Source organism: Peromyscus californicus, unplaced genomic scaffold (assembly GCF_007827085.1).
Source record: "Peromyscus californicus insignis strain IS unplaced genomic scaffold, ASM782708v3 Scaffold_12__1_contigs__length_115047231, whole genome shotgun sequence".
Lineage (NCBI taxonomy): Eukaryota > Metazoa > Chordata > Mammalia > Rodentia > Cricetidae > Peromyscus > Peromyscus californicus.
Window position 1 is genome coordinate 82,725,061 of NW_026294413.1, and position 14,789 is coordinate 82,739,849.

Below are 14,789 nucleotides of genomic sequence, written 5' to 3' on the forward strand. Positions count from 1 at the left end.
CTCCTGCTAGCTCATGACTCCATCGCAAATCGGAAGGACGTCCATCCCCAACTCTCCTTCTTTTTCCTTTACTGAAAACCTGTTCCCAAGAGTCTGTCTTCACTATGGGGCAAGACTGTCACCAACAATCCAAGCAAACTGACTCCAGCCTTCAGTCCTTCTCTTTCCATCCTACCCCAGGATCTAGCTCAGCACGCATGAGCATGGCCATTTGCGTGTGTGCATACGTGTGTGTGCATATGCGTACACACACACACACACACACACACACACACACACACACACACACACACACACCATTTGTTTTCAAGACCTATTTGTTGGAAAAAGTATGCTTGGTTTGGACACTAAGCCAGAGCCAAGACAGTCAACATTAAACAGCAAACTGCAAAAACATCTGCCCAATTCAGTCACCTGGAATCTTCTTCCAAATGGGTAAGGGAGCAAAAAAATGGAAAGAAAACAACAGAGTACTTATCATGACAAAAATCCCAAACCCTGACTATAACCATTTCCTGTTGAGAGAAAGGAGGGGAGGAAGAAAGAAAGAAGAAAGGGGGCGGGTGTCCCAAAGAGGCTTAGGACTAAAATATTCTACTCTTGGCCACATCTACTACTTGCTAATGAGAAAGGAAGGAAATGTGATCTGCCTCCTGGTGAGGAAGGGAAGAGAGCAATTGTCTTCCGCAGCTGTCAACAGGAGTATTCTGGAAAAGGCAGTCTGTTTTACCGCCTCCCTAAATGGAGCAGACAGTGCAGCAAACAGATCCAAAAGCTCAGCAAAGGCACCTTCATGAAGGAGAGCCCCAAAGTCAGGGAGCAGAGCATTGGACGACCCAGCAGAGGAGACTAGGGAGCCGCTTCCCAGAACTTACCACACAAAACTGATGCATTTTGTCGTTTGTAGCTGAGAACTAAGCCAGCCCAGAGGATCTACCATTCCCAAACCATCATGAGATCTCCATAATCACAAGACCAGAGTCAGACGATGGGTAAGCAGCGCTACACCTCTGCTGTGGCTTGTAGCCTCCGGGGAGTATCAGTCCAAGACTTGATAGCGTCGTCGGAGAATCTCAACCTAGGCTGATTCTACCTATCCAGCATACACCATCCCTTCTGTCAGCAACATCTCTTTTAATTACAGTTGGTTCTGTTATCTCTAATCAAGTTTCCATATCCAAGCAAGCTTAATGGCTGCTCAAGTTAACCTTTGGCATTGAACCATGCAGATGGCAAAATCCCGTAATGAACAACGACAAATTTCTGCTTCCTGGATCACAGAGCCTCATCTCTGGCTGGTTTCTGTCCTTTCTTGGAGCTCACCCTTCAGTTTTCCCCTGGGTTTTGTAAAGTACTCAGGTACCCCCATGGTTTAAAAAAATTGCGTAGACAGCAAAAATCCATTTCTGTTGCTTATAACCAGAGGACCCTAAGGGATAGATTTGTTGACCCTTGCTTCGGTTTCTCACCTAATCTCAAATATCCAGTGTTCCAGTATTAGCACATCACCACCACTTTGCTATTTCCTTTCTCCTTTATTTCCATTCAGAGAGAGGATTTGTATAGGTGTGTGTACATGTGGGTGTGCGTACACATGGAAGCCAGAGGTTGGCATCAGGTGTCTTCCTCAGTCACTCCCCACCTTATCTTCTGAGACAAGGTCTCTCACTGAACCGGGAGCTCCTCACAGGTTTGGTTAGGCTAGATGGCTAGTGAATTCCCAGGATCCACCCGTCTCTGACTCCCAGCTCTGGGATTATGGATGTGTGCTCCTGTGTCTGGATTTTAAAAGATAGGTTCTAGAGATCCAGTTCAGGACCTTATCCTTGCACAGCAAGCATACTACCAACTGAGCCACCATCTCCAGGCCCAGACAGCCTTATTAAGTAACCTCACAAATTGCACTGATTCATCCTTGGGTCTCCCCAACACACTCAGCTCTCTCTGCATTCGTTCACCTCATCACTTGGGACTCCGTGACACGTCGCCATTTTAAATAAAGCAGGTTACCTTTGATCTGACCTTCTCCATCTTAGACAACTTTCTGTCCTGATCAGCATGTTTCACCCTTTAGAACAAAGAAGCTTTACCTCCCTCTACGTGCTGCTGCTGGACCTGGACAAATCCAGAGGAAGAGGTGAAAAGACTGGTCCAGAGAGAGGCTAGCCTCACTCTTTGGGAATGAAGGTGGAGTAGAGAAAGAATGAATCCAAACATGTAAACAGTGCATACTTTTTTCTTTTGGAGAGGTTCTGACATGTAAGGTAAGCTCCTACCTTTCTCCCTACCACACTTGATAAGTCATGCATCCTATTCCTACATCACATACTGCGGGATTGGCTTTCTCACTGTGATAATCAACCTGATACATCCTCCCCTTATCTCCCACTACACCCAAAGGGTGCTGCCTGGGCTAGCAAACGCTGCTGGCCAGTGTCTCTGAGCACACTTGACATACATACAGATGGTCCCCAAAATGGGGTGGCTCCACTTAAAATTTTTCTACTTGACTGGGGCCAAAGGCTGTTTGTACAACTAGTCTGCCTAATTTCAGTTAGGCAGTAAACAAGTCACATGGGTTATCCAACACTTTAACAAAGGATCTGTGTTAGATGTCTTGCCCAACTGTAGGCTAATGAGGTGCCTTAAGGTAGGCAGGTCTATACTAGTATGCTCAGTAGGTAAAGTATATCAAATGCATTCTCTAGATAGGTTATTTTCCACTTATCATGGGGCTTATCAAGATGCAACACCATCTGAAGTTGAAGAGCATCTGTACTGGCATCGGCCTCCATTGAATGCCAGTATCTACAACTCCTCGGGAATCTGGATGGAGCCACAGACTCCAGAGCCTGTTGAGGCATGACAGGTCAGAGTAGATTACCTGTACGACCTAGAAAGAAGCAGATTTCCCATATCATCGCCAGGTCCCAGGCCCTCCCAAATCTCTCCACAACCCCCTTTTCCTGGGTTCCTTATTGGATTTGTAAGATTTTAGGGACACTGGCTTTCTGCTGTTATCTCTGCCCTAAACAGCCCCAATGAGTACATTCAACAATATGAGTTATCACATGCTTTTAGGAACGCTCTCTCTAATGGGCTTCCTGCCTTCATGATTATTTCACACCTTCATGGTTTTATTGTACAAAATTCCTGCCAAAAGAGCATTTCACTGGGATGATGTTCCTACACAATCAAGCTCCCATTTAGCTGCCACTGGCTCCTTGGGTAATTCTGATTGGACAAAGTCTCACACACTCTCCAGGAGAGCAACAATCACATTCTCTCACTCATTCTTTTAACCACGGAGCCCAGCACAGCTCCTGGCTCATGGAGGGGTTTGAGTAATTGTTGAGCCAATGCATTGGAATGGGTGTTTTCCTAAATCTGTTTTGTATGCAAGCTGGCATGACCCTTTGGCATCAGTGAAAATGATCAGAAACCTTCTTAGAATGGCATACGTGTATCTCCGATCTGCCTCCACATCTCCTCATCAGAACGGCACAGAGGAGGGAGAGTAGATGACTTTCACTGACAACTGGTAACCCACATTCAAAGCAAGCCTCCACAGTTGTGGGGGAGGGAGCAGGCCATTGCCATGCAGCACCAGTACTGTCTCAACCCGGACAGCAACGGAATCAGATTTCCACAATTTTCATGCTGTATCAGCTTCTATAATATTTTAATACAAAGAGACGCTGGCCTTGGCCAGTTCGAAGGTTGGCTGCTTTATTTTCAGAGCATGGTGACAGCAGTGGTGGAATGAACCCCAAATCTGTGAGGAGCTGCTTGTCACAGCTCTGGAAAGACTTCCATCAGAGCGAACGGCATGGCAGGAAAAGAGAAAATAGAGTGCGACTTCGTCTCGGATGCTTACATTTCTTCCTGGGATTCTAAATCTACCCAGCGAGCACTCACTCCATCAAACATGGGGCTGAGCAGAAAGAATCCTTGGGGATTATAATTAGAAAAGTCATACTCAGGATTCCTTTGTAAATGGAAGCAAGAATACTTGAAAGCAAAAGTCTAGGCTCGAATACGGCTTTTCTTTTCTTTTCTCTTTTTTTTTCTTTTGGTACCCAGTTCATCTCCCACCTACATTTCTATTCTTGTTTGGAGAACAATAGGTGGAACATTTTGATAAGTGTGTGGAAGGGAAGAAAGACAGCAGGGAAGGGGGGCAGGGGGTAAGCCTTCATCCCATCAGCACTGCCGGGAGATTGATTAACTATGCAGCCAAGTCTCTTTTCCGAGACATTCAAGTTTGAAAGGGACTGAAGACGTGGCTTAGAAGAATCCAAAGCAGATGCCAAGGAAGACACATCCCATCCACACCCACCAAGACCCCTGCCGTTGGAAAGGACTACCCGGTACACTGCACCCTATGAGACATCTAAGGACGAATGCTTTGGATCTGCCTCTTGGTACCCAATTTCAGAAGTCATCAGGGGTCATTTTCCCAAAGTATGAGGGCAATCTCATTTCTTTTTCTTTTTTCCCATTTCCCAAAAAAGTTTGACACTAATCAAAGCAGAATGCTTAATCAGTTCAAGATGGTCTGTCAGCTTGAATTATCTATTTGTCTTCCTATTTACTGTATCTGTCTGTCTACAATTCTTTGTATCTTTGTGAAAATCAGTTATTAGGGCCCGTGTTTCCTTCTGACTAGAATCGCTACCAGATGAACCTTCCCGGTGATATGTTGATGATTTGCTAATTTATGGTTTTTAAAATCTAGGAATCCTAAGATATTGCTGGGGAGTCACGTGGACTACAAGGGGAGAGCGCTCAATGGCTTTCTTGACAAGGGATCAAAGATTGTGTAAAATGCAAGACTTCAGTCCCATTTCAACCTGAGCGATGTCTGAGAGGGACAAATCATAAACGACATCTTATAGGAAACATGCCTCCCAAGAGCAGTCAGTCCACTCCGATAGCCCTGGGAGAAGTGAGAGTGAGCGTCACCCGAGATCCAAGTAAACAGGAAAAGAAAGCAGGCCCATGGCATCAGGCCAAGTTAACACCACATGAATCAATCCAAATCCCACTCCTGCTCACTGGAGGCCAGGCCTGAGAGCGGCCATTGCATTGTAGGAATGTTCTCTGGGAACTGAGGCAGGTTTAAATAAGCTTCCAAGCTGAACTTCCCAACCATTTAGGTGGCCAGATAGCATGGAGCTCAAGAGAGAGCAAGAGAGCTCTGGGACCACGGGAGGATTTAACGGGTGTGCTGGGATGAATCTGTTGTGCGCCCCCTCCTCCTCACCATGGGCACTCAATAAACACATGTGAAACAAATAAACACCAAGGAATGACACATGGTGACTCTCTTTAGGGCTAGGGTGGACCACAGAGGGGGTACATTTCAAATGCCTTGTCAATGCCCAGTTCTTAAAAAAAAAAAAAAATGGCCTGGAACCACTGCGGCTAAACATGAAGGTAGGGAGAAAACAGAGGGGGAGCCCATGTAGTAACTGAGCAGATCCAAGCAGTAAGTAGACGGAAGGAAGCACAGAGCAGAGTCTCAGAAAGGGAGAAAGCACCTGAGCGAGAAGGGCAGAGACACAGCTAAGCTAGGACCCGATCATAAGAAACCAGGAGACGCACACAGCCCCGAGCCTCCTGGGCAGCGAGCAATGACCAGGCGAGCTGGAGACTGTGGAGGAGATGGACTTAGTCTCTGCATCCTTGGAGTACTGGGTCCAGGTGAGGGGAGAAAATACGGTCCCAGGTGCACGTGGACCCCTTAAATAAATTCACTGTTACCTCCCAGAAATCATAAATGGACTCAAGAGCTCATGATGGCCCAAGTTATAGATGCCAAAATTTGCCCAATAAAACACTTAGCACCGAGGCGCCAGACATGGCTTTCTTGTATTGGAGCAAGATATGGGTTTGACTGTAATAACTGCACCCTACTCTAGAACGGGGCTGTCACCACAGAGATTTTTCTCCCATGCTAATTACATTCAGTTTCCTGCTCTCCTTTTGCCCACCCCTTGTCTTTTATTATTCCTTCCTCTCCACATGTTCTCTCAGCACTTGGCTACCAAAAATCTGCGGAGCCCTCTAAACCCATCCTGTTCTCTCTCTTTCCCAAACACCCGGCTCCACGACTACCTCATTTTGGGGGCCACTAAAGCCACTTCATGGGAAATACAAGGCCCGGATGGCTCCCCAGCTGTGCTGTCTCCAACCAGGGGTTACAGCTGACGGATTCCTCTCTGTGGCCAATTATTTTCCATGGCCCTTGGCCATGTGACCTTGGACCATGATCTTGTCAGTTCTCATAAACTAACCAGCAGTAGAATGAATTACACTCAGAGAGGAAACCTCTGGGGGAAACGGCAAGAGGCTGTGGGAGGAGAGAGACAGTAAACCAAGGACCCCAAGGCCATGGGAGTCCCAGTGTCCCCCACGCCTCCACCACCTCTGAGCTGCTTTCATTGGGCATGAAGGCAAGGAGGCTGAGTCAGAGGCCTTGGGGAGGCAAGTTAGGCTGTAGGAGGGCCACTACACTGAATAAGATTTAGAGTCTCAATCCCAGAAGCTAATTGTCCCCAATGTTCCCAACTTGGATAACTTTCTTGGTCACTGATTGAACCCTTCAGTGGTTAACACTCGAGTCTCTATTCTTAGGAATCCTGAATAAGTTACGTGACAGCTGGTACATTTATGGGTATCCGTGCCTAGTGCTGGGATGGATGACCTGGGGAGTGACGACTAATGAAAAGGCCTTGCCAGGCCCTTGAATCCATGGAGATGGGGAGGAAGTTTTGCGAACGCAACAGCAAATATTATATTGTGCCACACACACTGAATAAAACTCACAAGAAAGCGCCAAGGAAACCTCTATATTCTCCAATATCCCACATGTGGCTATTGTATCCTCCAAGCCCTAAGTTTCTCCATCCTACTTATTTATTACTTAAATAAATACATTTACTTAACATAATTACTTAAATAAAGATACTTATCTTTTTATTCTGAATAATCATTGGACTTCAGATTTTTGGGTCTCTGTAGTTTGGTGTCAGAAGTTACCTTCAGTTGTCTGACAAGTTAATGCATTGTTACGAGTGGTTACTTCTGAATAAAATAGGCACATACCCAAAGATCTCTTGACTATGCCTACATTTTGTCATTTTCGAGGCTTTGGCTGAATGCGGTCCTGGGGAGTAGCATGTACACATGTGTGGATGGGGACAGCACCCGCATTTCTGCGTGCACACAAACTCAAAGTGCTGCCTGCTATTTTAAGAGTCGAAACTCCAGCTCTCAACAAAGTTAAGCCCCTTTCCTCTTGCAAATGCATTTAATTTTATCTGGAAACTTTTTGACGTTCGAAATAGAACAACTGTAGTTTCTCATTATGTTTGCTGCCAGAATCCATGCTTCGTTGCTCAAGTAAAGACCTTATATTGCTAATTACTACCACATGCCCATATCCCAAGCGAAAGGAAACTTATTGATTCTGACAGCCCATTCTCTCAACACTGAATTCCAAATGAAAACTCAAATTTTGGCCAAACATAACATTTCATCAATCTTGTTCTACTGACTGGAAAAACAACATCAAACAAAGGGGTGCTAATGGCCCTTTATTACCGTTCCTTTCCCAAGCTTATATTTTCTGATGAAAGATCTAAGTGACCAAGGGCTTCTTTAAACTACTTGGTAATTAGCTTTTGAACCAGGAAACAATGCATAAAGTAAAGGGAATGGCCCCAGTGTTGATGACAGGACATACCCTATATCCCGCAGGGGCTGGGGACATGGGAGACCCAAAAGAGAACATTAAAAGCAAAATGCATTTTCATAAAGGGACAAGAAATAGGGGTGAGGGGAGAGGAACCAGGCTAAAAGCAGCGATAAACGATTACAGAGCCAGAACAGGACTGGAGGAGCCCTCGTGATCTGAAGCCCTCAGCAGGTAGGGCTTTGAGTGGCCATGCCAGACTTTAAACCTGACCACATCAGACCACGACAGGCCACTAAGTACTGGTCTCAGGGCCTCATTTGGGCCACCCATCAACAAAAGCCGTCAGTCAACAGCCCACCCATATTGGGTCACAAACACTATTCTGAAGAAGAAAAAAAAAATCCCACCTGGAATGAGAGTCAAGAAATACTTTCAACTTAGATTTCAAAGCCATTGATTTTATTGACTTCATTGGAGACAGGGATAAAGAGATACTGGCTGAGACCAGGGGGCTGGGGCAGCTATAATGAGGGGCTGGGACTCTCAGGATGTCTTCTGCTTGACAGAGACCTGTCCATATCTCAAAGGCATGCCAAATTAGGAAGCTGTTTTCCTCTTGAGTTGAGATAAATGACAGAGGGGGAATCTTGGGGCTTATTTGGCCTTTTGGAACCAACCAATGGCCCAGACATCAGGACAGCTTGGTTCTAACCTCATCCAGGACTGTTAAGATAATAGGAAGGGGGGCGGCCTATGGGAGGAGATGGGGAGATGTGCTGCCTTCCTGAGGAGATGCCAACTGGCCTCCTTTCCCACTGTGCTTTGTGTCTATGAGAGGAAACTGCTGTCCTGTGGGTAGTTCAAGGAAATGAGCCCTTTCTCCACCTCCTCATTTTCTGAACAGAGGACCGGACACCTGAGCTCAGGATGTATTGGACTCAATAATCATAGAGAAGCTCCCTGAGCGCCATCCAGCAGGGCCAACTGTCAGGTTGGGAGGGGCAACTGTGGGGAGCGGGGGGGGGGGGGGAGGCATTTCCTAGAGGCTTCATCCTAGCTCTCTTAAACACCAAACTAAGGTAACAGTGTGGCAATAAGTAAGAATAAGTAACAAGATAAAAGAGCTCCATGATGGGAACAGGGGCTGGGTATGAATGGGACAGTTTCCCACATGTGAATACAGATGTGAATGGCAGTGCGTGGTATGTAAACCAGTGCATATCCTTCTAGGTGTGCACAGAATGTGTGGCCATTTCATTCTACGCATGTCATACCCTGAAATAAAAACAGAGCTGAATGGCCCTCTGAAAGCTTTCAAAGCAAGTATTTATTGACTTTTAGAGATGGTTGCAGCCAGCCCATCATCCTCCCACCAACAGTCCTCCGTTGAGATGGCCCTCTGGCAGAGGATCAAGAGGATAAGGTCCTGACATCAGCATGAGAATAAAAATTCTAGTCCATCCTGGACGCACGCCCTGCTGTTGATGCTGATAAAGTGACCTGAGCACAGCCTGAAATAGTTCCCCAAACAGGATACCTTCATATTTGGGAAATCAAACATGCCTGTGGCACCCCGGCACCACAACTCTAACACTCTGTGTGCCGGAGGCATTTCCACTGTGCAGTGAGACCCTTTAACAATAAGGTGGGGAAATGACTGGTTCAGGGAAGAATGAGTTTCCTGGTGGTCACAGGCGTTCCATGGGGAAGACGGGCCAGGCCTTGCCCTAAGCTGCACTTCTAGCCACATTAGTACATGTGCCAAATCTACCTCGGTTGGAGGGATCATATCACCAGCTCATGAAATGAGCTTGGTTTGTATGTTAAGGATAAGGGTAGAAAATACGGTCCCGGGTGCACATGGACCCCTTTAAAAAATATTTGCTGTTATCTCTTGGAAATTGTGGATGACCACAAGACCTCAAGGTGGTCCAATCATCTCCTGTGCTCTGAAACCATGCTGCTGGAGACTGTGCACTCTCCCTCATTAAAGAAGTGGGCGCGGGGTGGGGGGAGGATTGGAGGGCCATGATTCAATGTCACAGGCTCAGGGACTCTTCAAGTCACTCAAGCACATCTCCTCTGGTACAACTGACTTACTTTCTGCCTCCATGTTTGTTAAAAGTCCCGCCGAATTTATTCCGATTCAGGATGAGAGCAGCAATTTCGGGCACGTAGCGGGCAAACATTGCCTACATGCATGAGACAAAGAAACAAGAGCCAAACAGGAATGGCATGCAGAGAGGCTCCTAGGCTGCGGAGGCCGCGAAACCTCTTGGCATACTTACTTTCTTCCACTAACCGCGCTATAGGAGCCCCCGTATTTCTTGCGGTTTCCTATTAACTCTATGATTTCAGGGACGTAGCTGGCAAACATGGCCTAAGGAGAAGAGGGGAGACAGAAGAGAGACTAAAAAGACAGGCCAAAGAAAGGGTGACCTTTTCAGAAGGGGGAGTACTAAGATCTGAAAACACAAAAGGATTAGACCCGTGAAGGTACGTATCCGCGTGTTGGATTAGACAAATATAACAGGACGGAGGGGAAGCTCCTGGAAATGCACAGGATGGAACAAACAGGAGTCGACCTGGAGGACCAGCATATGACAACAACTCACAGTCCAGAAAAATATCAAGGAGACAAGAGTCAATGAGCTGATGTCTTCTTCCTGAAGGACAGTAGCTAAGAGGCCTGCAGACAGCTGAAAGCACAGGAATGCACATGCACACACGTGCTCCCATGCATGGACAGAAACACACAAGCACATATGCACACGCACTCGCACACACACACACACACACACACGCACGCACGCACGCACGCACGCACACGCGCATGTGCACACACATGCACACACTTTTGTCAGAAAAGCCCTTCCAAATAACACTCAGAGGAGAATATTTTTATGAGTGGATAAAGACACCAAACACTAAAAGAGGATTCAAAACAAACATGTTCATTTAAAATGACTAAAAGGCGTAAAAGGTCAATTTTGGAAATCATACAAGAGGAGAGGATAGCAAGGAGACACGAAACTGCCATGTTTTGCCCAACAAAGACTGTCCTGTGGCTGGATAAGGGGGTTTCCTGACCTACGGGCCTTGCAGCAACGGTGCTAATGTCCACCACCACACACGTTTATATACATTTTCAAAATGTGCATGTCCTATGCATACAGAACAGAGAGAAATGTATGCATGGCTTCATATAAATGTGTGTGCGGTGCACATATGTGACAGCTGCTTGTAGACTAGACTCCTAATCACTTACCTCATACCCAGAAAAAAAAAGTCATACTTCATATTATGAGACACTTTGAAGGACAAAAATGCAGCAAGTGCCAATGTGCTGCCTGGAAATTCCCTGTAATTACATCACATTCAGTGAGTGGCCTCTCCTTGCCCAGGGACCAGTAAAGCCAGTTTCAAGGAGTGGGCTTTGGACATAGTCATGTTCTGACTGCAGTGACATTTCCTACATGAGGGGACCCTGCTCTTTACAGCAGCTGCCAGCCACAGAGTTTGTTGGAAGTTTGGGGAGGAACGTAAAGGGGAGGGAACTCTTGAAATCACCATCTGTCTCCAGAGTCTGGACAGCATCTACCAGAGTCAGCAGCAGCAAATACATCTGAATCCCACCACTAAAGGACACTCTCGTTTGTTAATGGCATCCATCTCTTAAAACAATTAGGCTTGTTCCTAGCTATGTGGCTGTCCCCAATGAGGACAATATGCCTGGGTCTAAGGGACAAGCATAACACTAAAGAAATATGCCATAACGTCACCATGATATTTGGATTTAGCTTGCCTGGTTGCATTAAGGCAGTTACTTGCTTCCAGTATGGAACACATAAAAAACACAAAGCCTAAGGAAGTAGGTAGTAGCAAATATTAATAACCATTAAAATGGACATAATAAGAAAGAGGGTTTTTTTTTTACCAGTCCCCCGAGGATGAAGAAGACCATGAAGAGGCGTCCAAGCGTGGTTTTTGCGTAAACATCCCCGTAGCCCACTGTAGACATTGTGACCATGAGTAAGTAGACACATTCCCAGTATGTAAGTGCCTGGTTGTTTTGGAAATTTTCCCATGGGTCCCCTGAATTCTCCACCTACAGCAAGAAGAGGTGGGAGAGAGAAAGGAATACATGTACTGTATATGGGAACCAGGAAGTCCAGAGTGCAAGAGGGTTGTTTTGCGTTAAACTTCTTATTCTCAGTATAGGATAGATTCCCTGTGCCTGTCACTGGGGCATGATGTCCCAGAACCCCTCAGCTGGTACCAGAGAAGAGGAAGTAGCAACAGGGTATGCCCTCTGCTGACTGGGGCACCAAGGAGAGGGGATGGGAAAAAACATCCCCTGATATGCTTTCCTGCCCATTGTTGAAGTTCTGATGCTCTGGCCCCCTTTAAAACATTCCCTTTAAGGCAGGTGTGAGACAGATCTTCCTGCATTTGCCCTGGGGATTCCTGCTGATATCCTAGACCTTCCACAAAAGACTCCAAGTTTCTTTTCATCATTTTAACTAAGGACATCAGACTCAACTCAGGTTCTGCCTGATCCCCCAACATCATCTTCACTTCTGAGGTTACAGTGGCTTTCTTAGCAGAAGCCCACCGGCAATTCTGCACTTCCAGCTTGGGAACTTTCCTCCAGAATAAGAAGAGCGAACACTTGGGAATTGCATCCACACAACCTCTAGACTAAACACCCTGCATACTTTTTCAGTAAAGGGCCATCAATAGGTTCAGCTAGGGCTGCAGAGTTCCTGAGGTCTGCACAGCTACTCAGCCCTGTGAGTGTAGCTTGGAACCCAGCAGGGACTAGGTGTCAGAGCAGGATTTGGGGAACCTGAGCCTAGATCTGCAGACTGCTCTTAGCAATTGGCTCCAGCAGGAATTAGGATGATAAAGAGTGAGGTTTGACTAGAATGCCACCAGTATAAATAGTTGGGTAAGGACCGGAGAGGGAGCTCGATGGTTAAGAACATAGATTGCTCTTACAGAGGCCTGGAGTTCAGTTCCCAGCGTTTCCTCCAAGCAGTTTGCGATCTCCTGAAACTATAGCTCCTTAGACTTAAAGATTTAAAGCCTTCTTCTTGCCTCCATGGGCACACCCATGCATGTGCACATATCCCTACACAGACAGTGTTTAATTACGTAATTAATATATATATATATATATATATATATATATATTTATTTATTTATTTATTTATTTATTTATTTTAAAACCTTGTGTAAAATCCCCAATTATCTGGTTTAGCAGCTGATGGAGACAAAGTCATTTATTCCAAGTTTTATAGTCTATTGGGGCTCCTTCTAGTTGTAACAGTTTATGCACATATGAAATGTGCATTTAGTAGTAACTATGCTTTCAGAAAACAGGCAAGAGAAATCATCCTGGGGGAGCAAGGGGTCGGTGAGAAGGGTCGGGCTTAGTAATAGCATTCAACGAGTTGTTAATAAAAAAAAAAATAACATTTGGGGGGCTGCTTGAAACAACTTGACAAGTCATCAAGCAAGAGAAGCAAAGGCTGCGTTCTGTGAGAGAAAAGTAGGGACACATCCCCGGATCTGAACTTGCTGTTTACAAAGAACTGTGTGGTTCAAACGTTGAGCATTGGTGCCAGACTTTTTCTTGGTGTTTGCTGTGGAAGCACTGCCATCTTGTGGCCTTCTGGGGTTATTGCATACAGGATGAAACCTGCAAGTCTCCTTGAAGCAATACAGGTAAAGCTGGAAAATAGAGGTTGATTGTGTGAACAAAACTCACCATTTGGAACTAGTTTGTGGGAGAGTGAAGGGTAGGGAATTCTGAAAATTGTGTGGTTTGTCCTTCTTTCCTGTATCTACAACTAAACTTGTCTGTCTTCAAAGAAACAAATGTTAAGTAATAAAATGACTCGGCAAGGGCTTGCTCCAGGCCAGCCAGGAAGGCAGGGTCTTCAAGGCTACTTACCAAGTGGATGAATCCAGCTGCAGTCAGCCACGTGCTGATAAATATGGAGAGCAGATTCACCAGCTTGATTGAATTACTGTGCAAAGGAGACAAAGAAAAGAGACCCCAAGTTACAAAGAGAAGACCCGTTGGGAACTGCCTGATGGTGTCACAGCATTCCCTTTTGGGGAAAGACAGGCTGCTATCACCATAAGCGAATTCGACTCAAGGGAGGTGAGATACCTTGCTCAGGAATGAGGGTCTCAACAGAGTCTGCAGGGAAATCACAGCTGGACTCTGCATTAGCCCCCTCAAACTTTGTTAAAACTTAGTTTTTCCTCTAAGACAAAATTCTTCAAATATACAAAACAAAAAAGAAAAGAAAAGAAAGAAGAGCAAATAAAGTATTTGTATGTCCTTCACGTTTATTGGCATTTTCCCACATCTTCATTATGCCTGTATATTCTGTCTTATTTTCTTCAATGTGTTTCTTCTTCTCGCTTACGGTTTTATGGTTTATTGAGTCACGTGCTTTGGACATCACAGCACAACCTCTAATTATTACAGCATTCAACTCCTCAGAGGGGACACCACCCAGTAGACTCATGACACTGTTGTATCGAAGAAAATGAATTTAATTCTGCAAAAGGGATCTAACATACAATCCTCATTCTAATGCCTCCAGTTGTCCTGAGATTATGCTTAGTGAAGTTTCTATCATTTTCATCTTGTAGAAAAGAACTCTTATCTCCTACCTCCTGTTCTCCCATTACTGGCCCAATACTGCCCCTGGAGAGGCTAGCCCCTCACTTTGGGCAGTTCATCTGATACCACTGCCCTCTTTCTGCCCCCATTTTTCTCTTGGGTAACACATTCTAAGAGCTTGGGAGGTTAACAATGGTGACACATGAGATTTTCACAGCATGTATGTAGCGCTCAACCCATGCACCTCTATGTTGAGCATTTGATGTATACTGACTCAATCTTCAGAAAACCCTTTGAGATCATCTGGGGATTAGGAAACTCACCAGTTTTACTCAGTAAGCCACACAGTTGGAAAAGGAACTGGATCCACTCCAGTAACTGTTGGATCTGTTACACCATAGCCACAGTGTAGTGTCAATGAGAATAACTTCATCAATGGCTGCT

At 45.6% G+C, this 14,789-nt stretch overlaps 1 protein-coding gene across 26 annotated transcripts in view; it reads right to left on the bottom strand.

The window, feature by feature from the left end:
• Kcnma1 (potassium calcium-activated channel subfamily M alpha 1) overlaps window positions 1-14,789 on the bottom strand; it is a 710,017-nt gene that overhangs the window by 217,528 nt on the left and 477,700 nt on the right. For all 26 annotated transcript variants that reach the window (XM_052733616.1, XM_052733594.1, XM_052733593.1 and 23 more), the window contains exons 7-9: window positions 13,662-13,737; window positions 11,640-11,810; window positions 9,991-10,082 (exon numbers count right to left, since the gene is read on the bottom strand). In XM_052733616.1, coding sequence (XP_052589576.1) covers window positions 9,991-10,082; window positions 11,640-11,810; window positions 13,662-13,737 — 339 coding nt within the window. The remainder of the gene's footprint in view (window positions 1-9,990; window positions 10,083-11,639; window positions 11,811-13,661; window positions 13,738-14,789) is intronic.